The sequence below is a fragment of the Borostomias antarcticus genome, assembly GCF_949987555.1.
Source record: "Borostomias antarcticus genome assembly, chromosome: 15".
Taxonomy (NCBI): domain Eukaryota; kingdom Metazoa; phylum Chordata; class Actinopteri; order Stomiiformes; family Stomiidae; genus Borostomias; species Borostomias antarcticus.
In genome coordinates, this window is record NC_140248.1 from 9,875,926 (window position 1) to 9,899,900 (window position 23,975).

The window sequence follows — 23,975 nt, forward strand, 5'->3', positions numbered from 1 at the left end:
TCCTGTTGATGAGGCCAACTGCAGTTGGGAAGAAACTGTTTTTGTGCCTTGAGGTTTTGGTCCTGATGGACCGCAGCCTCCTTCCAGGGGGGTGTGGTTCAAATTTGGATTGTGACCAGGGTGGAAGGGGTCGGCCACAATCTTTCTCGCTGCTTCAGGGCCGGACGCTTGCAATTCCTGGAGGGATGGGAGGTTGCAACCAATCACTGTCTCAGCAGAGCGGATGACATGCTGCAGTCTGGACTTGTCCTTGGCAGTGACAGCAGCGTACCAGATGGTGATTGAGTAGGTGAGGATGAACGCGATGATGGCAGTGTGTATCATCATTGGCTTTGGCAGGTTGAACTTCTTCAGCTGTCTCAGGAAGTACATCCTCTGTTGTGCCTTCTTGGTGTGAAAGAAAACATAGGCCTAAAATGAATCCATCTCACCATATTCACCCGTTCATTCAATCATATGTGTTGTATTCCTGACACACAAATATGACATTTTCAAGCTTGTAAATTACTGTCTAATTTTTGACACTTGAGGTCCTGGGAGATGATGGTGCCCAGGAAGCGAAAGGACTCCACAGAGTGAACTAGTACTGTACGGCTGTAATGGTATGTGATTACATACAAATTTAATATACTCACTGCATTTGAAAATGTCCTACTGAAAACAGAGTTGCCGATGATGTACAGTATATGAATCATCCTTTGTTTCATAGGCCGTGGATTTCTGACCTCCTTGGCATGCAGTGATTATATCTCAGAGCATCTCTGGGGTGCTTCTCTACTCCTCCCTGGGGTGCCCTGCCCTCTTTCTATAGAATCATGACAATATTTACAGCCTTTGTTCCCTCAAGGTTATGACCCTATTTGAAACTGGCTGTTGAGTGCTGTCCCCATAGCCCGAGCATTAGTGGTCGTTTAGCTACCATGACCATGAAGTAGCCCATGAAAGGGAGAATTTCAATAAAACGTTATAACTTTATACCAGAACATACTCCGAACAAGTCTTCAAGGTGCCATTTAAATGCTTTTGTGAGTGAATAATTATACGGTAGCATCTGTCGTGTGAGGAAATGAGTTAGTTTGGCTACCTGATAGTCCACAAAGATATCAATTCTCAGTTGAAATTAGCAACACAAAGCACTTGTTCCTATTGCTTGTTGAATTATGGCCACATGCTCCATATTCCAGATCCAATTCCAATCTATTTTGGGAGATAGGCCTACATGTAATATTCTAATGACTATCAGGCTGCTCTACCCTTTCATCTCATGCCAGCACCATGCAATCACCAGACTTCTGCACCTTCTATTTGGCAGTACAGCAAAGACCTGTATTTGTTTTAATGATTCTCTCTTGATGACACAATATTTCACCATATGTTTGTCCTGTTTGAAATCACAGGAATTTGATTGATTTAGAAATTTATGAAAGAATATTACCTTTGAGATATTTTAATAATCATTTTCAAAACAAATTTGTATAACTGGACACCTTTACAGATTAACATGGTACATCAAGACGGCATCAACAGTGGAACAGTTGTGTAGAACCAGAAGGAAACAATAACAATTGTGTAAAGGAAAGGAAACTGAAAGTACTGAGCAAAAGTGAAGACAGTATGTTATCATGCAATCAATATTTAACTGTTATCGTCATCAGCAGAGACAACACCTCTTTCATTTTACATTTACATGAAGTCACATATGTGGAATTCCTTTAAGGACATTTCCATGGTCCAGTTGCCATTTTGCTCCGCAAAGAAAACATAGGCCTGAAATGAATCCATCTCAACATATTCACCCCTTCATTCAATCATATGTAACTGTCCAATTTTTGATTTGCTTTGCAGGACGAATACAAATTCAGCCGTATCCTTGGATGTTTCAGTAGACCTACAGATATTCCGATTTTTATTTGGCCAAGTAGGAATTTGTCTAGGTCTGTTGGTGCAATAGACATAGTGCAACATAGTACAAGACCAAGACAGGACAGTGCAACATACAATAACAAAGTAATAAAATACAATATACAGTACTATACAATCTACAAAATGCACAGAATATGCAATATGCAATAGACACAGTGGAGCAAAATGCAGCTCTAGCCGAAGTGAACAACTATTTAATGCAGGTTTTGTGTGGCCATATTTGACCAATGTACGCAAGGAATATTAATGAGTGCACTTATGTTAATTTGCCTTTTTAAACAGTAGAAATCATGCTAATTGAAACGCAACACAGTGGGAACACCATGAAAAAAGGGCTAGCAGAGCCACCTCCTGGTCAGAAGATAGTGTTGCAGAATCATCTCAGTTACAGAAACTGAGTATAGCCTACAGTTTATATGTACTTTAAGTGAATAAATAACATAATGAATGAAAACTAACTATATATCTTTATTTTGTTCCTTAAAAAAAAAAACTTTGTACATGTCTAGGTTTTATATTGTAGGCCAACAACACCTAGGTCTTTCCATTCCAGTAGATGGTGTGAAAGGAATATGTTTTGGTCCTCCATTCATTATGTCCATTGTTAAACAAAGTTAGGTTGTGCTAAATCACAAAGAAGATGTTTTCTATAGGGTTTTATTCAACATCACAGAAGTACTTGGTTTGGCGATGTATTTTAGAGCTTGAATGTAATGAATGTAAAATTAAGACTGACAAGACAGAAATCTAGATAATTGTTTATGCCAAGAGAACGATACATTACATTTGTTTTCCCAATGTAACTGACATAACCATGGTAAATGTTTTAATACCAAAAACACCACCAAAGTGAACACAAACTCCCTATCTGCCTCTGAACTCATCAACGAGTAACTTTCCATGAGTTCAACAAGGTGCTTTTAGCCTCCTCATATCCAGCCATAAATCTAGGAATCCATCAGTGCTTTAGTGTACCCACATCTCAGCCCTAAGGCAATCTCCCCATGTTGCAACTTGCTCGCATCTTCTGAGGCACCAGTTCAGATCTCGTCGGACGGGTTCTGTAAGGTTAAAAGAAGGAGAGAAAAACAGCCCTCAGCCTTGTGTGATCATGTGATCTCTGTGAGCTGCCAGCCAGTGTCCAACATATGTTGTTACTCCTACTGTTTTAGATTTTACACAACCAAACTCCAATAGCCTAGTCCAAAATCCATGGTTGTCTGTAGACAATTACTCAACACGCTAAACTGAATTATTCATTATTAGAGTGCGTGATGATGACAGATACAGGAGACTTGCGTCACTTGGACGGTTGGACTCATGGTGAAGGTTTACAATTGGTCGCGGCCCAGCAGTGATGTGTGACTCAGTTAAGCTAAAAGCCCTCCTTGTAAAATACCCAGGTGACTAACAGCTGTCTACCAGAAAGGAAGTCCTCTGATCTTTGAGATTGAGACCTATTATATACACAGACATAGACAGGAACAGACCATGCTCACCAGGCATAAGACAGAGTGCAGATAATAACTCTTACACTAAGTCCTTTGTTTCCAATCAGGCACAGTATGTTTATTTGCCCAAGGATGAAACCACCATACTAGTGTCTGGTGTAACAACCTGGCCAGGTCCAGCCTGGCTTATGTGTGTGGCTGGCTTGTTTCTGTTCAGGACTGGTAGGACGGAAGCTAGTCATGCCACTGAAATAGCTGTGAATTGAAATGACATGAAATAATTTCTGATAAATTAAGATAGGTATTGTCGCCTGGACACATCAGTTCCAAAACCTAAACAAAAGCGTTTGTTTAGCCACATATAGACTAGAGGAGTTTCGCTCAGCATAGACGGTAATCTCTGAGAATGTCCTGTGTGGGAGTCCAATCCTCTGACCACTACTCTACTTGTGGAATTTAGGTAAGGGATAAAAAGGTTGGAGTGAAATGATGAACGTGTGGAGGTTTGGGGTCTAGTCCCATAAAGTCATCCCCACCGGGTCTTGAACTCAGGTCTCCCGGGTAGGAGTCCAATACTCTGACCACTACTCTACTTGTGCAGTGGAGATTGGCAGGTTAGTTTTGGTGTCCTTCTTCCAGTCCCTAGTGTGGGTTGGGGTTAGAATAAGGGTTGGGGTTGGGACATGATCTAACCGGGTCCCCGGTCTCCCGGGTAGGAGTCCAATGCTCTGACCACTACTCTACTTGTGCAGTGGAGATCAGCAGGTTGATTTTGGTATCCTTCTTGATTTTGGTGTGCTGGGACTACTGCCTCTTGTGGTGCCAACAGAGAGATGCAGGCCAACATTGTCGGGAGTAAGTAAGGGAGGGAGGGAGAGAGGGAGTGATAACCCAACAAACGCTATACTAGGTACGCTGGTTTCCAGCCACACACAAAAAGATACAAGTTGATGTGTTAAAAGTAGTATTATCGTTCAGTACTAGTCTAATTGAGTGATTGTTCTGAAGGCTAGTTTTATGTTGTAATAAAAATGATCAAAAACATTCCATCACTTAGATTCAGGGTTCAAAGTGGGTGCGTCCAGGGGTGCCGCGGAATCCTTTGGTTATTAGAAACAGATATTCTCTCAAGTTTTCATATCTCAACAAAAAATGTATACCTTTGGTTGAGGGGTGATGTCGGCTAGCTAACGCCAATGCGCTTGCTAACGTTGCCTGTCAGCAGATGTCGGGGGCTAGCCAGATGACAGGGAAAAACAGATAACGTTGCACCCTTTCAGCAACATCGGAGGCTATGCCTGACCAGCCAGGAGCAGCAAAACGACCCAAACTGCGGCTTTACAACAAATGCCAGTGTGGTAGCTGGAGTGGTAGGCTACTACTACGTGCCCACACTACCTGAACTGCAGGGGGAAGTTGGCTAACATATAGCCTTTATCTCATTTACTGAATAAAAAAACGAATTACTTTGAATGTTGTGGTCACTATCATCTTATAGCCTACTACAACTACTACTACTACTACTACTACTACTATTACTACTACTACTACTTCTACTACTATTACTACTACTACCGTACTAGTACTACTACTACTACTACTACTACTACTACTACTACTATTACTAGTACTACTACTACTACTACTACTACTACTACTATTACTACTACTACTACTACTACTACTACCACCACTACTACTACTACTACTACTACTACTACTACTACTACTACTACTACTACTACTACTACTACTGATCATTGATGAAGAGTAGGCCTGACCTATTGACCTCAAGGTGATGGCTTAAGTCCCTACCACGTCTTATAGAACCTCACCACCAGCTCCACTCACCACCAGGTTTTATTGTTATCCATGGCTCATGAATCTAATATGTTCTTGCTTAAACTACCATCACATGAGTCAATCAGTCACAGCCTCTCTTAAAATGCTTCTCCCAAATGTGTGTGTGCTCCCAATGCGCTCTCCTCTGTGAGAGCGGTGCCACTTGATTTAGACCTCTGTTCGTGCTCACAGCTCAAAGGTCAACTCCTCAGTGTGAACTCACACACACTCATTCCTCTTCAGCCTCCCTCTTTGGAGGAAAGGCCCAGACCAGACTCTCTCCTGGACTCAAGCAAGATATATCGATACTCACCAAACCAATAAAGGCGAGGCCAAAATATCTGATGAAAGGGTAAAAATCTTCATATAAAATTTGTTGAAGTTATACAGATAATCCAGTTGCATGAAAAATACAGGTTACAAAAGAAAAACATGAAAGAGAATAGTTCCTAGGTCTCCAGCCGATTACTTCTTCCATGCCTCTGTTGGTGGAAAGAAAAGTCTGAATTCCTTCATTCCTCTGTTGATGGAAAGAAGTTCTGGAGGAACTGGAGGGCAGGGTGTTGACGTCACGTCTCTTCGGATGAACACAGTCCTTCTTTCCTCCCTGGCAGATTAACAATCCTTGCATTCAACAGTTTATCTCTCTCTCACCCACAGCAGGACAGAATAAATGTCTAATTAATAGCTTATCAAATATCCTACTTAAGCATTACCTATATACTCAAACAGTTGATACATGGATACATTCTCCAATCGTTACATTGTCATTACTGTCTCACACGTATACAATGTTACATAGTTGATCTTGACTAAGAACAGATACATGACTTATAAATGTCTACTTCTACTTTAAGTGATTACATTTCCAATAAATGGTATTCAACTCTAAGCAGTGTTACTAATTAATTACATCTCCTACTTTTAACGCCTGTTATTCGCATCTTCACACACTAAAGGCTGTTGTTGTCTCAGGCTTTCTAACACTGATCCTTTGATACACTTCACCTCTGATAAGCGCCAGACCTGGGCTGGATGGGGGGGACATAGAGGTTTCTTATCACTTTACCAGAGCTAGCTGGGCCTCTTGTCAGTTCAATGTGTGTGTAGACCATTCATTATTCATCCATCCATCCGTTTTTTAGAGGGATCCGCTTATAATATTTATTACCACCTTTCCAGCCTATCCCAGGGTCTTGGGCCAGATCTGCCCCCGTAGGCCTCTCGTCTCTCATGTCTGACTCTTGGGCCTAATGTGCCAGCCCTTGGTGCACTTGACAGTCCACCTCGTTCCTGACTGGTGGTCGGGATCACCACAATAATAATAATAATAATAATAACAATATGCTAATAATAATAATAATAATAATAATAATAAATTGTTATAGGCTAGTAGGCCGGAGCCTATAATACTGTCATGCTAAACGTCAGTGGCATGAATATAAGATGCCGAGAGTGAAAGGTAAGAATGTAATTTGGGGTCGCCGTGGATGAAAAAATTATGTATAGGGGTGCTCTGAAACTGAAAAGTTTGAGAACAACTGACTTTGACTGATTACTGTCCCACCTCCCATGGAATTCGGATTCAAATGCAAACTAGCCTATGTAATCCTCATTTAACATTTTTCAACTGTCATAAGTGACTGATAATATTCTATTGTTGCCATAGAAGCAATTAAAAATATAATGTTCAGACATTTGAATATCAGTCAAAACAAAACAAATCCCTCTGGCATTTTTCAAAATGTTTAGAATCCACTTATGTCATAAATGTCCCCAGGCATGGTAGTTGTATTCTATTAGTGATAGGACACGGTTGCTCCAGAAACAATATCAAACAGAATGTTGAGAAATCCCATCGAAACACCATTTCTGATTTGCTCTGAAAACAAGCGCCATGTCTCATTTTTCCCATTAAAAAACACCTTATAAATTGGAGGAGTCTTCACAATGGATAACATCGTACAAAACCAACCTGTGACAAACATCCAGCTTCCAGGAGGGTTTTGTCCAGGTGAGAGACCCCCCACGTTGTTACCAATAATTCATTCATTCAACCTTAGGGAGTCAAGGCCTCCTTTGCAAATGAGCTGTTTTACAAAATATAGGCTGCTCATTAACACAATAAACACAACTGTTAACAGTTTTTTCTAACCAGTAAGCTATACAGTATTTTGTATAGCATGAAAGCAGTCGGCAGGTCATTGATGGCCTGGCTCTGTATTATTAAACCACTGTAGGCACTGTATCATGTAGGTGGAACTTAGAATTGTTCAAAGAAAAGCTAAAATCATTAATATAAATAAATAAGCAGACCTAAAACCTGAACCTGAAATCAAGATATTTAGTAGCCTACTACAAAAGTAGTAATCCCTTTTCTCCTGTTTTGTTATGCTGGGTATTACAGTGATGCAGGGTCCATGTATGTGGCAGCAGCACCAGGGGCCTTGGCTCCACAGCACCCCCCAGGTGCACTACCCTTACCTGGGCATGGCCCACGGATACTACACCCAGTCAGCCCCCAAGAGGGTATGTGCCAATCAGTTCCTGCACAGTGCCCCTTACTGGCTGCCCCACAAAAAACTGAACTCTGACCAGTACCCTCCAAAGTGGTGGCCCGAAACCTACAGTATGGCGTACCAGGCTGGATACCCCAGGTCCTACAGGCACATGCCTATGGATGCCAGGATGTGTCCCATCCTCACCACAGCGCCCCAGGCTACCAATAGCCTCATCCATCAGGCTGGTACCAGTACCTGTTTGGTAGAGCAAGCTGCAGGTCCTCTGCTCCAGAGCTGTGGCCCGAGGGCTGGACCCACCACCCCCATCCCCACCTCTCTGACCCAGGTCAGTGGGATAAACTGGCAGGGAGCAGGGGACTGTTGTTTCCACGAGGTCACCTCCCTGGGTGAGGCCATGAAGATCTTCTGCTGTGAGCCTGAGGCCAGACAGGCAGCAGAGCCTGAGCCCGAGGACAGACAGGCAGCAGAGCCTGAGACCTCTACTCAGATGCCACAGGAGCTGGGTTCAGGTCCCGCCCAGGTTTTAGGTATGTCGATGTGATGTGTGATTTGAAGTACATTTACTCCTCAAATTCAATCAATTCTAAGTAAATTCTTTACAAAAAAAATCCCTTCCCGTAACTCGTCTGCAGGTGTGGTTCCCTGCTACCCTACCATGGACCGCTCTCTAGACCATGAGGACATGGAGGCCTGTGTGCAGCGGCTGCTGGATGGCCAGGCCTCGCAGGAGGCTTGCGGCCCTGTAGCTGCAGTAGCAGCAGCACAGGATTCTGGGATGGAATTTTTCTACCAGGTGGACAGCTTGGGTTGCCTGTGTGACCTCCAGCTGTTTGACCAAACTTTGGCCAGCAGCACTGAGGAGGAGAGCAGCCACATGGAGTTTCTGAGTTGATCACATTCAAATGTCATTTGTTGAGATTTGTAATGTTCAATATTATTTTAATTACCATAATAGTTTAAATAAAAAGTAGCACTTACAAAGTTTTACAAGGGTGAGAACAGTTAAATTATTGTATTTGTCTGGGATTTTTTTCTGCACATAATATGAATCTTTGCAAAGGTAGGCAAAAATACAAATTGACAACATTAAGAAGTAGCAATGTTTTTGGCAGTGTATTTTTCACCTGTTATCCATGAAGATGTTTCTTAAATTCATTCAAATTAATATGCTTATACCTCACTTGCGAGTGGCACACTGGGCCACTCGCAAGTGAAACACACCATAGCCGCATTCAAATCCCTACCGCAGTTTTGAAAATCGGGCATACAGTTCAGAATAAACACACTTCCAACTTTGACAGGTTGGTGGCGCTAGAGAGTTTGAGGTGCCGACATAGACTTGGTGACAGAGGTCACGGGACTGTCTCCGATGAGTATGCCAAATGTGGTTTGGATACATCAAAATGTTACTGAGATATGACCACACTTCCTGTTTAGCGGCTTAAATGCCATCCCTATAAGACTTTTGTGGACATTGGTCTAGAGAATGTGCATACCGAGTTTCGTGCACATTGGTCGGAATTCCTAGAAGGAGATACATTTTAAGTGTTTTTCACAAAATCCAAAATGACGGAAAATCCAATATGGGGGAAACTGATGTCAAACTGTTGAACTCAAGGAATCCAACAGTCCCTCGTTTTTGAAAATCGGGCTTACAGGTCAAAGGTTGCATGCACAAACGCACCTCCAACTTTGACACGTTGGTGGCGCTAGAGGGTTCGAGGTGTGGACATGAGTCATGGTGACAAGACTCAGGGGACTGTCCTGAATGAGTGTGCCAAATTTCACAAGTTTTTACCATGCTGTTCTATGGGCTGACATAGACTCCCATGGCAGAAGAATAAATAAAGAATAAATAATAAGAAAAGGTAGAAGAACAATGTAGGCCTTCGCAGCTTGGCCCCCAATAAGCCATATAATCAATCAATCAATCGATCAATCAAAGCTTTATTTGTACAGCGCATTTCATACCCAGAGGCAACACAATGACCTTTACAGAGAACAAGGGAGGTGGGCATACGTCCCACCCCTACATATTCCGGAGGGAAGCAAAAAAAACAGTATCATCCAGGGGCCAGATAAGTGAGCTGTAAAAAATTCTTCCCTGACCCTTCCCTCCTGGAGTATGTTTGTCTACCGGCTAAGAACATTTATAAAGCAATACATTACATTAAATTACATTTTCAGAGTAAGAGAGGCTAAAAACATCATAGGAGAGACATGGCAAACACTGGTGTATGTCTGTGTGTGCATATAATGACATGACAGGCTGGAGGTAAGGTTGGGCAACAAAATAACTTTTATCTTCTACTGGAGCTTTACAGGATCACCTGGCAACAGGTGATAGTCCTCCCTGCTAATAGAGAAAAACCTCTGATTACACAGACTTCACAAGTCAGTTTTGCGGTACTCCACAAACATGAGCTATAAAAACAGAGCAATTACAAGCCTCACAAACGCTCAGCTCTGAGGGCTGGAGACTCAAGTTTCGAAAGACCCAGCCTTCCGGGCGTCAGGAATGGCATGTTGGTTTAGTGAGTGATGAAAAGTTTAAGTGGTCTGAAGAATTAGCCAACAGCCTAGAAGTGCAGGTATACTGTCAGCCCCCTCCAAATCACCCACCACCCTGCGATCTCCCCCGAGGCCAGTTCCCATGCTACCTGCCAAGTCAAGCATTCTCTGTTGGGTCCAGTGCAGAGACACCTGAGATGAGGGTGAAGATGAGGCGGCAGATGCAGACATGCCCTCTTGCCTGGCATTGAAAGAGGCCAGGCAGTTTATACACACACCACATGTACGCACACACACAATAGTATAAACACAGTGTTGTAGTATTGACGGTTGTTTAAAAAACATATCTGCAACAATATGTCATGGAAAAGGAAAATATTTCCACCAACAGGTTATGACATGATCCTATATATATATATATATATATATATATATATATATATATATATATATATATATATATATATAACAAGCAGGTGTACTGGCACCAGTTTATGCAAAGTACAACAGTAGAGGAAATAGAATCTAAATCTATGGTCATACCAGAGTTTGTACACATATCTGCATGAGTGTTCCATCCCTGACAAGATACCACCATGATGAAAGAGGCTTTTAAACCCACAGCACCAACGAAGCATAGCCTACCATCTGGCAAAGAAACACCACAGCCTACCATAATACTGTAACAATCAAAAATATGTACAAATATACCTGCAAGCAGGGATGTGGGGGCCAAGCAGTTTAGCTGCAAGCAGCCAAGGAATCAGCTAGACTGACGTGGTGACATGAAACATGTTTGACAAGGGTCAAGGATGGTTCCGAGAATTTCAAAAGTCAGACATATGGTTGAACGGGATTCGATCTCTGTACCTGCTGCTTGCAAGGCCAACATGCTAACCACTGTGCTACGCAGGATGTTGTAAGGTGAATCACCCTAGACCCAAGGAATGTTAGCCTTCGCTAACCCCCTAATCATGGGCGATTTTATAGGGGGGGTATAGGCTCTGTGCACCAGCTTACATACTTCCTGAAACTCACCTGGCATCTTTATTTCCTGTCCTATATGATTGGATTAAGTGATTAATCAGGTGTGCGGGAGACCCAGCGCACACCTGATTAATCACTTAATCCAATCATATAGGACAGGAAATAAAGATGCCAAGTGACTTTCAGGAAGTAGTGGAGCTGGTGCACAGAGCCTATTGGGGGCAAGTGCCCCCCCTGATTAGCCAGCCCAACTCTGCTCAAATTCATATTTTACTAATTAACGCAATTATTAAATACATAATTGTGGTTTGTACCAGTTTGTGTTAGGTCATCATTCATTTTAAAAGTGTATTTATTACTTAAACTAGGCTACCTTAATAAAAAATAAATCATAATCCACCAATGGCACAACTCGTCCGTCGACCTCAACTATTTCCGGTTTGATCTGTTACACAAAAAAAAGAGATCTGACTGTACTGCTCAGTGCTCAACAAGCTACAACTAGCCAACCTGCTCACAATGGCGAAAAGAGCTATATAAACAATTGACCACTTCTTCATCAGAAAAGAAAAAAAAACTGGCAATGCTAATGAAGAAGCTACCACTCGAAATGACACCGCAGCAAATACAATCGAATGCAGAAGTGCAATCGAATGCAGAAGTGCTCCAGAGGCTATCCACTAGCAACTTCACCACATGGATGTATTAATAGAACGGCGAGGAAGCTAGCACCAGCAGGCAGTTGCAGTCTGATGTTGTGATGTTGGGTATGGCCTAGTGCTCGGTCATAAAGTCATATTGACATGCTTGTGGTGTCTAGATGAAGTTTGAAACGTTGTGCATATTGAATTGTCATACGGATTTCTTTAGCATACTGTTCACAACTGGCATTCTTTGTAAATAGATGGGAGAACTGTTTTTTTACTCACGTCAAAATGTTGCCCCCCCTACTCTCAGAGGGTAAAATCGCCTATGCCCCTAACCCTATTAGCTGAATCCCAATCTGTCCTGAGAACTTAATTAATGTCAGTTGGATGGGTTGCTTCCTCTCGGTTGAGTGAGAGGGGGGGGGGGGGGTGTCGTAGTTTAAATTGGCACATGGCGAAAAGTACATTGCATAGCTCAACTATTTACTTCTTCAGAATCCAGACAATCATGCGAACATTTCCATGTATAATATGTCATTCGGTCTTCAGAAGTGTAGGAGAGGTGACGAGTTAGAAAAATCATGTCATGATTTTGGAGTGTGGCTCCATTGTTTTCAATGGAGGGGGGGAGTCATCATTCGAACTGTCACAGAGTGAAAAAAATAAAATCGGAGAGCTTAGCTTTTTTGATTTTATGAATCCCAAGAGTCGTGTGAACATTTTGATATATAATATGTGTATGAGCTGTGAGAATTGGAAGATTGATGGCAGTTTAGAAAATGTGTGACTTTTTCCAAAATGCGCCTTTCACCACTCTGAAACTGGTGAAATTGTGCAGAAGACAAAAAGTGTTGCTTGCATTCTGCAATCAAAACAATGAAGTAATAATGAAACCATGGGGTGTTTTGAACTCAGCATGAGCCAGGGAATCCATTGCTACCATAATTTTGTATGTTACTGGCATAAACGCAGCTCCAACTTTGACACGCTGGTGGCGCTAGAGTGCACGAGATGTCAACATGAGGCTTGGTGACAGATGTCATGGGTGTGTCCCGGATGAGTGTGCCAAATCTGGTTTTGATAGATTAAAACATTACTGAGATATGACCCCAGTTCCTGTTTTGCAGCTTTTCTGCCAATTTTGATTGGCTGTCACGAGCGAACGCAATGGATAATCAAAAATCCCTGTAAATCTTTTTGTAGACATTGGTGTATAGATGACATCCACCGAGTTTCGTGCAGATTGGTGAAAGTTCCTAAGAGGAGATACATTTTAAGGGTTTTGCACATCATTAAAAATGACGGAGAATCGAAGATGGCCACAATGACGTCATAGAGTGCATTGAATCCGGCTTGAGCCAAGGAATTGAAGGACACCTGAAGTTTGAAAATTTGACTTGCTGAAGAAAAGCTGCATGCATAAATGCACCTCCAACTTTGACACGTTGGTGACGCTAGAGAGGGTGAAGTGTGGACATGAGACTTGGTGAGGAGGGTCAGGGCACTGTCCCGAATGAGTGTGCCAATTTTCACAACTTTTGACCATAGAAAGAAAGAAAGAAAGAAAGAAAGAAAGAAAGAAAGAAAGAAAGAAAGAAAGAAAGAAAGAAAGAAAGAAAGAAAGAAAGAAAGAAAGAAAGAAAGAAAGAAAGAAAGAAAGAAAGAAAGAAAGAAAGAAAGAAAGAAAGAAAGAAAGAAAGAAAGAAAGAAAGAAAGAAAGAAAGAAAGAAAGAAAGAAAGAAAGAAAGAAAACGTACAAACACAATGGGTGCTGCAGCAGCTGCGCTGCTTGGCCCCCAATTACAGCTGATCTCTTTAGCTTGGGATACGTTCCCTATGTCATCCATAGTGAATGGAATGGAACAGAGGAAGGTTGGAAAGTCAAAGACAGCTCTGTACAATCCAAGGATACCACAAGTCTGCTGTGTCAGCTGTCCTCAGCAGGGTGCCATTGGACTCTGGACAGTATTTACTACTGTACCACGCTCCGTCAGTTTGAGGATAACAGCTGATCTGAGAAATTATCCAACATCCTGGAAGTGCAGGTATACTGTCAGCCCCCTCCAAATCACCCACCACTGCGATCTCCCCCGAGGCCAGTTCCCATGCTACCTGCCAAGGCAAGCCTTCTCTGTTGGGTCCAGTGCAGAGACACCTGAGATGAGGGTGAAGATGAGGCAGCAGATGCAGACATGCCCTCTTGTCTGGCATTGACAGGCTATAATTGATGCATGTGCACACTTGCGCGCGTACACACACACACACACAGCATTGTAGTATTGACACTGTCGTTTTATTTGAGAATATAACTTATGGACATTTTGAATCATATCTGCAACAATATGTAATGTAAAAGGAAAATACAAATGACCAACAACAGGTTATGACATGATCCTATATATAACAAGTGGACGTACTGGCATCAGTTTATGCAAAGTATAACGAAAAACGACATAGAATCTAAAATCTAACCTGAGGGATAAGTCTGTGGTGCAATGCTCATACCACAGATGTATATACAGTGTACACATATTAACATAAAAGGGTTCCATCCCTAACAAGATACCACCATGATGAAAGGGAGATAACAGAGGCTTTTAAGCCCACAGCACCAACGAAGCATACCATCTGGCAATGAAACATCACAGTCTGCCATAATAACAAACAATCAAAAATATTTACAATGACAGCTGATCTCTTTAGCTTGGGATAGGTTTCCCATGTCATTCATAGTGAATGGAATGGAACAGAGGAAGGTTTGAAAGTCAAAGACGGTTCTGTACAATCCAAGGATACCACAAGTCTGCTGTGTCAGCTGTCCTCAGCAGGGTGCCGAGGCACACAGAGAGCCAGTGGACTCTGGACAGTCTCTGCCATCACGCTCCGTCAGTTTGAGGATAACAACCCTCCTCTGGAGACGCCTGGGCCCCAGGGGCTTGACGAAATCCACCACTGGCTGCACTGCACTCTGGGAAATGGAGCCACGGCAGTCCTGTGGTAGCTCCACTCCCTGTGCCAGCAGCATGGTGATGATGTCCGTGTAGCCTCCCTTCACTGCCAGGTGCAAGGGGGTGAGGCCCTGCTTGTCTGATAGGCTGGCACTGTCCGGGCAGCGGCGGAGGAGCTCTCGAACGACCTCACAGTGCCCGCCCTCGGCCGCCAGGTGGCAGGGGGTACGTAGAACCTGGTTGGTGCTGTAGGGATCTGCCCCTTCCTCTATCAACATCTTGACCGTGGGCAGGTGGCCCTGCTGAGCGGCGAGATGGAGGGCAGTAAGACCCTGGGCGGTACGCGCCTGGATATCCGCCTCGTGTTTGACCAGGAGGCGGGACGTACTGGTGTGGCCCGTTTCCGCCGCCACGTGCAGCGGCGTGTTCAGCCCCGACGACGTCACGTGGACGTCGGCCCCCAGCTCGATTAGGATCCGCGCCGCCCGGTACTGCCCCCTCTGGCACGCCAGGTGCAGTGGCGTGCGCCCGTCCGTGGTCTGGCCGTCCACGGCGGCGCCCGCCTGCTTGACCAGCAGCTTGACGATGCTCAGGTGGCCCTGCCAGGCCGCCAGGTGGAGCGCAGTCCAGTCGTCCCGGCCCCTGACGCGGACGTCGGCCCCTCGGCTCAGGAGCACACGCACCACGTTCTCCTGGCCGTGCTGGCAGGCCACGTGAGCCGGCGTGCGGCCCTGGGCGTCCGTCTCGTTGATGGCGGCCCCCCGGTCCAGCAGCAGGCGCGTGATGGCCTCGTCACCGTTCTGGGCGGCGCAGTGCAGGGCGGTGTACTGGTCCTCGTCCTTGCTGTTGACGTTGGTGCCGCGGCGCCCCAGCAGCAGCTCGGCCACGCCCTTCAGGTGCTTCTCCGTGGCCAGGTGCAGGGGGGTGGAGCCGCGGGCGTTGGCCAGGTTGGGGTTGGCGTTGTTGAGGAGGAGGAACTTGACGGCCTCCTCGTTGGTCAGGGCCACGGCGTGGTGGAGCAGGCCGCCGCCGCCCTCCAGAAGCAGGTCCACGTCCTGCGGCTGCAGGATCTTCATCAGCTTGGCGATGTCCTTGGCCCTGATGGCCTCGCACAGCTTCCTCCTCTGCACCTCCCCCGAGTCTGCAGGGCAAGGAGACACAAAACACGCAATTCTCAATCAAAATCACGACAGATATGCACAATGTCCACCCGCATCGACACCAAAAGAAATGTAGTGATGTTTGTGCGCGTTACATTTGATGGTAGCTATCTTTTCTGAATCATAACATAATTCAATTATTATTAAAGCTCTCTTACCACATGTGCTCTCTTTCTCGAAAGAGAGGGTGATGGAGTCTTGGGAGGAGAAGGCGGAGTCTACAGAGGAGATCCCTGACAGTCTCTTGCTGGTGTTGTCTTTGCTGGGACAGCAGTCCTCCTTCACACGGTCAAAACTACGCGATATCCCAGAGTCCACCTGGCTCAACAGCTCCGATAAGCTGTAATCTTTCTCTGGCAACATGGCCGACTTGGGTCGTATTGGCTTCTGATCTTTGGCCTGTCGGAGATAAAGGGTACATCAAACCGATGTGGACGCAGTCGGTATTCAACAGAAGAAAATTTGCAGAGATTGTTTTAGAGGGAAATGAAAACCATGTTGTCTTGTCTGTAAACAGTATATTGTAGTGTATCATCCAACAACCAGATACAGTACATGGATATGACACCCCTGGGATTCAAGCCGTTCATGAGACAGTCCTTCCGTCTAGCCCAACACCTTGTTGTTCTTGTTGACAGAACTGGGTGTTCACTGTCCTCCCACATTTCCCAATCACACTTGGCATTGCTCTCAAACAGACTCATGTACAAGAGTCCAGGAAATGACAGAGCAAAGATCTCTGGTTAAACAATGTCACTGGACCGCATTCTTATCTGCTGATGAAACTGTTTGTTGGGATCAAACATTCACTCCGGATCGGCCTTATGGAAACAATAACCAGCGTGGAAATTCTCAGAGAGGCATTCAGAACATACCAAAAATAGGGTACATCACGCAGAATAATACAGTGAACGCATATATACGCTAACTAAGGGTGTCGTAGAGAGGGACAGGAATAAGATAGAGTGGGTGGTGAGACTGAATGATGTGAATGCAGTGGTGTACCTGGTCAGTGATGTGGCCATTGGTGGGATTGTTCTCTTGTTCAGGCGCCTGGGTTTTAACCTCATCCTGGGGCTTAGAACAAAGCTCCTCAGCCTCTGAAGTGATATCTAGAGAGAAAAAACCTCTGGGTCAGGGTAGGAGTTGACAAAGGGTTCTGTTGTAACAGCAACTAGAATCTTTGCCTTCTCTTTCATGATGACGTGTGCGGGCTGACTATTTATAGCAGAGATTTGATCCTGTCATTACATTCGGACGAGTGTCCACTCTCACACCAGTCCACGAGGCTGCCTGGTGGGCTCAGTGGTGTGTGTGCACTCACCCTGGAAGCTGGGTCTGGCGTCAGGCGAGTTGGCCCAGCAACGCTGCATGAGGCCGATGAAGCCGGAGCAGGCCTCGTGCAGCTCAGGTCGACAGCGAGGCACGGCTCCGAGGTCAGGACGGCCCCCCCGCACCACCTTCACCATGATCTGCAGGATGTTGTTGTCGCCTTGGGGAGGGACAAGAGGACATGGGGTTAAAACCACAACAAGAATCTGCCTGAGACCAGTACAGTAGCCAGGTAATGTCAGTACAGTAGCCAGGTAATGTCAATACTGGCTATGCTGCCTGACTGACCGACTGACTGAGATTTATATGGTTTCATACACATGTAACGAACAAAAAAAAAAAGGAATGAATTTGAATGAAAACGAGAATGTTTGGCCTTTTCTATGATATGACGGGGCCCGTCTGTGGACGACCTGATGATGATGATGATGATGATATCACAACCTCGTAGCCTGGCTACATCGCCAAATAATGCAGATGAAGCCTAATGACAACCTCACTAGATCATGTGCTTCAGCGAACAACAACATAAACTTGGGAAGAGTTCCTACCAATATTGACAGTCTATTACGTTTATCCTCCTGCTGTGTGCTCTGATAAGGGCGTACCTTATGTTTTAGTTTCCCACAACCGTTGTGGAAAATCTCCCAGACTTCCTGCTGGCTAAGGGCCTCTCTGTTATCAGGCTATGGTAGCAGCTAGTCAATGATTCAGAGCAAACAAGGGGAGGTAGCAAGGTAGTGGTGCTAATCACAGGTGCAACCGGCCTCTTTTGTAGCTTGAAAGAGAAGGATGCATTACATTGGCAGGAGCTGAAAATAGGGCCTTTACTAGTTCTTCATGAATTCCAAAACCCAGGTGCCAATGCCAATCCCACTGCCCTGATCAAGAGCTTTCAACTCAAATGAGCCAAATTCCTTCAGCAGCAGTGGTGCATGATATGCCTGGGAAAAAAAAACCTATGCCGGCCAGTCTGTCCTGGAATGTACCAGGTAAACACACACGTACGCACACAGTCACAGTCAGATACACGCAGACAGATTCAGACTCTCACACACACACACGCACACGCACCACACACCACACACACACAGTGCACTGTGACTAAAGGTTCAAGTAATCTATACTCAGGGAGACAAAGTTCAAATGTGGATCGTGTAAAAGGAGACTAACAGTGGTGTCATGGCTGATGTGATCCATGTAAGATATCTAATGGATAATTAGACGGCTAATGACTAATGGCTATTATGCAAAATAGCCGGCTAATATCTAATGGTTTATATCTAGACTGTGACAAATTTAAAGTACAGTGTGAAAGGATGTGATTGGAGACACCATGATAGTCACAGACACCAAATCAGAAACAGTAAAATAAAACATGCTAGTCCCCAAATCCATGAGTTCTGTCTCCATGTCTCACCTTGGTATGGTTTCTTTTGTGTGAGAATTCCCCAAATCACGATCGAGAAGCTGGAACAGGCAGGAAGAATCAGTTTAGTAGCAGCCCATACAAATGAGCCAGACAGGTTTTCATATTCAGAAAATGATAACTCGTATACAATAACACATGTAATAGTGAGAGAGAGAGAGAGAGAGAGAGAGAGAGAGAGAGAGAGAGAGAGAGAGGGCGGTGAGTAGACCCACCTGTAGACATCATGTTTGGTGTCTGACACGCGGTCCTTCTCGATGATGCTCTCAGGGGGCAGATAAGCGATGGTGCCACAGAAACCGTCCCGACTGATGTCATCGGCCCTGGATAGGCCGTTCCACCGGGCCAGACCAAAGTCGGATATCTGAGAGGGAAGACAGACGACGGCACGTGTTTTAAGAACAGGAACCCACTGTGTCCTCTCAGCCTTTGTTATGACAACCATGACTAGCTACTCCAAGCCACTTGAGCTTCACCCTTATTGTGGGCACACGGTTCCATGAAGAGGACAGCCATGTCCCAGCCTGTGGGTGCTTTCCTTTCATGCCCTCTACAGTAGGCATGCGTGGGCAAGTACACCCACACGCACGCACGCACACACACATACTCCCATGCACGCACACACACACACACACAGTTAGCAGGGGCTGTATGTATGAAGCGTGTTATGACAGGCCCAGGGAAGGTGTTTACATCCAAGCATTAAGTCAGGGTAGCGAGGGTTCCCACACTTGTCTCTGTTTCCATCTGTCATCTCAACTAGAGGGAGCTTAGTGATCAGGTGGTCATGAAGACTGGGAGCTGTCTTTCTGCCTCTAGCATGTGCAGTAAGTGTGCTTCTTGAAGATCATGAGTGACAAACAAATTCATTGTAATTCCATTGGAGCTAATCTAAAAAAAAAGATATGTCATAAAACACACGAAGGCTTCAGAGTTTGGGTAGTTAGAAAGAGTTTATTTAAACATACATATACTTAATTTCTCTTTTGGGTTTTTGCAAGTGAGCTTATTAGACCAAACTCAGACATTAGTGAGTGTCTTGGTTTAGTCTCGTTTTTTATTTTTTTTATTTTAACATTCTGCAATAATTTGGCACCAACTGTATACACAGACTCCTAAACTACCTCAGCTCTTCCCAACATGACTCAGCAGAACACAGCATGACCTCATCGTGTCACTACATGCACATCTACTGTGGGAGCGCAGTCAATGATGCGGGGCTCATCCCAATAGTCTATGGTGGTGTCGTCACCTAGTTCATCTGCCAGCGTGCTCTGAAACCAGTACAGCTCATGTAAGGAGAGGAGACATGAGAAAGGACCGTACTACCTCAGACTGAAGCTACAGCCCTGACCTTAGGAAGTCTCACCTTCACGTGGTAGTGGGCGTCCAGCAGGATGTTGGCGGGCTTCAGGTCCAGGTGTAGGAGGGGCGGGCTCATGCAGTGTAGGAAGTTCATGCCCACGGCGGCCTCGTGGATGATGCGGAAGCGCAGCTCCCAGGGGAGGGGCTCGGCAGCCAGCAGGGTCTCCAGAGAGCCCGTCTCCATGTACTCCATCACTAGCCCCTGGGGGTCGCCGCAGATCCCATACACTGGCAGGATGTAGCGGAACTTCGCCACCTCCATCTTCTTAGCCTCCTCCAGCAGCTCTGCACGGTCCCTGGAGAAAGAGCACGGCCGTTAGTTGACCGAATCGAAAAGTCACACGCAAGTAATCTAAGCCTCACCTCACCATCTGTAGCTTGCACTACACTATGGTAGCATTATGTGTTATGTAACAGTTATGAAGAGACTAAGGGGTGAGGGCCGGTGTGTTGCTCAAATAGAGGCACTAGTTCCGCTTCTGTTGTTATGTTCAACCAATCAAATTTTACACCTGTATCTACGTTCTCTAGACAAATAGACCTTATCATAAGTTACTAGACATGTGGGCTGCAGAAAAAACACTAAGTCTAACTGAACAACGTGAACAAGGCCATTGGGTTCTGCTGCCTATATGAACCCGAGCATCAACACCCCTCAATCCACAAATACTTAACAGGCCCCTCTCTTTCTTATAGAGTATAACACAGGTCTCTGAGGCAGTGTCTTGATAACAAAGCCAAACCATGCGGAATGCCGCTCGTGTCTTGACCCAAATCCCTTCCTCACACACATGGCTAACAAGCAGACAGCAATGCAGCTTCCTCATTAACATTCACTTGTCTGTAAATCATGGACGTGCTGTAAATCAGTGACCCTCCTCCTCCGGCCGTGTCTAATTTATGACACACAAGACTCCCGGAACGTAGACGGTGAGCATATTTGTGAGAAGATTCCATTCCTACGCAGATAAGGTTTTAATGACATTCTTGTGGAGCCTGTGAAGCGCCCGGCGCTGCGTGGAGCATGAACGGAAACCTTGTTCTCTCTTGCTCAACCTTCGCGCAATTACCTTCCATCAGTCCAGGCGAGCTACCAGCCTCAAACACAGACGCCTGTTCCACCGCTGACCTCGCCGGCCTGATCTCAAGGAGAGGCGGCTTGGAAAACAAGCTTTGATCAGAAACACTTCATCATCTCTGATCCTGAGTCCATACGGAAGGGTATGAACTACAAAGGCACAAACTCAGTTTGGTTGAGTCATTTATTGTTCATGTTGCAGATGCTGGCCTCTTAACTATGGCTTCTTACAGGCGCCCCGGTGGCTCAGTGGGTTGGGGTTATCATGCAAAGGCTAGTCCTTATCGCGGCGGCGAGCTCGAATCCGGCCCGCGCCCTTTGCGTTATGTCTTCCCCCCATCTCTCTCTCTCCCACCTTCCCTGTCTGTACTTCAACTGTCATATCCAAAATAAAGCAGAAATGCCCTACAAAAATAAATATATAAGTATGGCTTTTTACTTATGAAGAAATCAAAGACTTGCTTACAGTGATGCTGCACTAAGGAAACAGCATATTTGGAGGACTGCAATCATTCACCTAGGCTCTGTGAAGCCGTATGCCTTTCCTATCAAATGCATCGAATAGGCATGAAGAATCTCTGCAATTGTGTGGTTTAGAGACAGAGAGGGGCAGGCACTCGCTCAACTAATCCTTGCTTCACCCAAAGCACTCCTCAACAACCCTTCAGAACCAAACAATGTCCCTTTTTTTAAGGCAGAGGGCCCAGCAAGACTGGTTTTGCAACTTATCTCATTGTCTGTGAAACACGACGGCAACACAGTGTAGTCAGACAAAGCTGGCTTTGAGTCACTGCTGTGTTTGGTGTTTGGAGGGGCAAGGCAAATTAGTTTGTATTTTGCAGATGTTCCAGGATGATAGCATCTTTGGTTCAGGTTCAAAGGATGCTTTAAAACAAGCCACGAGATGCAAGAAGATGTCAGTTTCTTTAAAGTACTTCCTTTAAAGTACTTCCTGCTTATCTATTACTTGTTTTAGTAAATGTTTTATTGGAGCACTGAGGTAGATCTGATTAGAGGGATACAACATGTAATGTTTATAGGAAAGAAAGCAAAGCACAATTAGAAAATAATAATATATTTCCTGTGGCTTACAAAAATGTGTTTTTCTGTGGCTGGAGACACCATCAGCATTATAAAGTTAAACCCTTCTGTCTATGCTTAAGGCTACATTACCTTGAGTAAAATTAAGTTTAAAATCAACCTGATCCGTATTGTTCCTGAGGCTGTAAAAGCTCTCAAATGTCACTGGATCGGTATGGTTAAAGTGCTGTACATTGTATGTCTCCTGAATACAGTTTTCCCAGAAGCATGATCAACAACTTTTTGAAACATAACTTGATATGACATTCAAAATATTCAAAGGCAGTGGAATTCTTTAGACCCGCAGGTTAACATTTTGTCAACTTTGCTTCGTTTGAAGACAAAGTTGAAAACATCTAAGTCAAATATATGTGGTATATACAGTAATCCGGCCGTAGCCAGTGGAAACTTCCATTGAGCAGAGGGTAGGGACTTGCCCTGCTGAGGGGGCAGGCCTCTAGTGTTTCCTCCTGGTGGTGACAGACGTGTGAGGGGACACGGGTCACCCACGCAGCAGGCAGGCCAAGTAGGTGTTGTAAGACAGGAAGGAGCATGTCGGCATAATGTTTCACTCTCTTCCCTCCTCAACTCACATGGATGTGCAGTAGCCCACACTCCACTGGACACACACGCACGCGTGCACACACACACGCACGCACACACAAGTACACACCATGTACAACAGACAGGAGTCACAGGTCGACAGAGTCACAAAATAACAATGATTTAATCACTTCCCATAAATTTGAGAACCATACAAAGAACTTCTCATTTTCATCCAACACCAGTCATTTGAGAGACGCAACCAATGCAAACATCCATGTATCTGCAGGCCGCTACATTCCAGAGTCATGTGTAATGTCTGGTGTCGCATGGAGATTGTCCTGTTTACTGGAAAGAATGCTTTTGTGATTGAGGTGTTTGGGCCTTTTTGACATGTGAACGCATAATCATGGCCCTATTAACATGTTCATGTTATGTTCATGTCTTTATGGGTCTTCTTTAAACACACCTTCTGACACTGTATGAATTAATATAAATCCATTACATGACAGCTGTTCATGTTGTTGCTGTCTAATGTGCCAGTCAGTACAATGAGTTGGAATTTGAGTCACACAGGTGTACTGTTCCATGAATAACAGTACACCTGTTAATAACTGCTCACATACAAATCTTTCTATATTGTCATCAACTCACATGACTTTCCATAATCGTACATTCGGCCAGGATATGAGACTGTGGGTGGTATTGAATAAGCTGCCAGTTTACACCACTCATTCACTCAGACAAGACAGGAACAAACACGTACAGAACATATCCTAAATATAACCATTAATATAACATTACTCATTTGATGCACTGTAATGTATTATTAATTCCCAAACACACCATTAAATCACAGATTGAAAACAACTGTCATACTCACTTGTCATCTACATGGAGGCAGGGGGGGCACTTGATAGCCAGCCATGTTTTCCACTGGACATGCCGAACTTTGTATACTTGTCCAAAGCCGCCCGAGCCTATCTTCTCCCAGCTCCCAAACTCTGCGGAGTCAAAGGTCCTCAACAGCCCCATATTCCCATGGGAAGTGTCGTGAATATCCATATCCGTCTTTAAAAAGACTTCAGTTGCGTTAAAATTCCCAAATCCCTTTTTTCTTCTTCAAAATACATTCACAGGCACTAAACATACACACA

The 23,975-nt window shown here is 44.7% G+C and overlaps 1 protein-coding gene across 1 annotated transcript; it reads right to left on the reverse strand.

Moving 5' to 3' along the window:
* Window positions 1-14,193: 14,193 nt before the first annotated feature.
* Window positions 14,194-23,975, reverse strand: ripk4 (receptor-interacting serine-threonine kinase 4). Its single transcript, XM_084449537.1, has 8 exons — window positions 23,702-23,975; window positions 20,122-20,413; window positions 18,968-19,116; window positions 18,744-18,793; window positions 17,316-17,483; window positions 16,997-17,103; window positions 16,150-16,390; window positions 14,194-15,972 (listed from the first exon to the last, which is right to left on the reverse strand). The coding sequence occupies exons 1-8, from the start codon at window positions 23,881-23,883 to the stop codon at window positions 14,705-14,707; spliced, it is 2,457 nt and encodes an 818-aa protein (XP_084305663.1). The 5' UTR covers window positions 23,884-23,975; the 3' UTR covers window positions 14,194-14,704.

What these genes read in the sequence shown, in the direction of transcription:
- ripk4 (XM_084449537.1), bottom strand. Translation starts at nt 23,883, where the DNA reads ATGGATATTCACGACACTTCCCATGGGAATATGGGGCTGTTGAGGACC. An exon ending in CGCCAGACCCAGCTTCCAGG is followed by an intron (nt 17,104 to 17,315) that starts GTGAGTGCACAC and finishes TTTTCTCTCTAG; the next exon opens with ATATCACTTCAGAGGCTGAG. An exon ending in ATGGCCACATCACTGACCAG is followed by an intron (nt 16,391 to 16,996) that starts GTACACCACTGC and finishes TATCTCCGACAG; the next exon opens with GCCAAAGATCAGAAGCCAAT.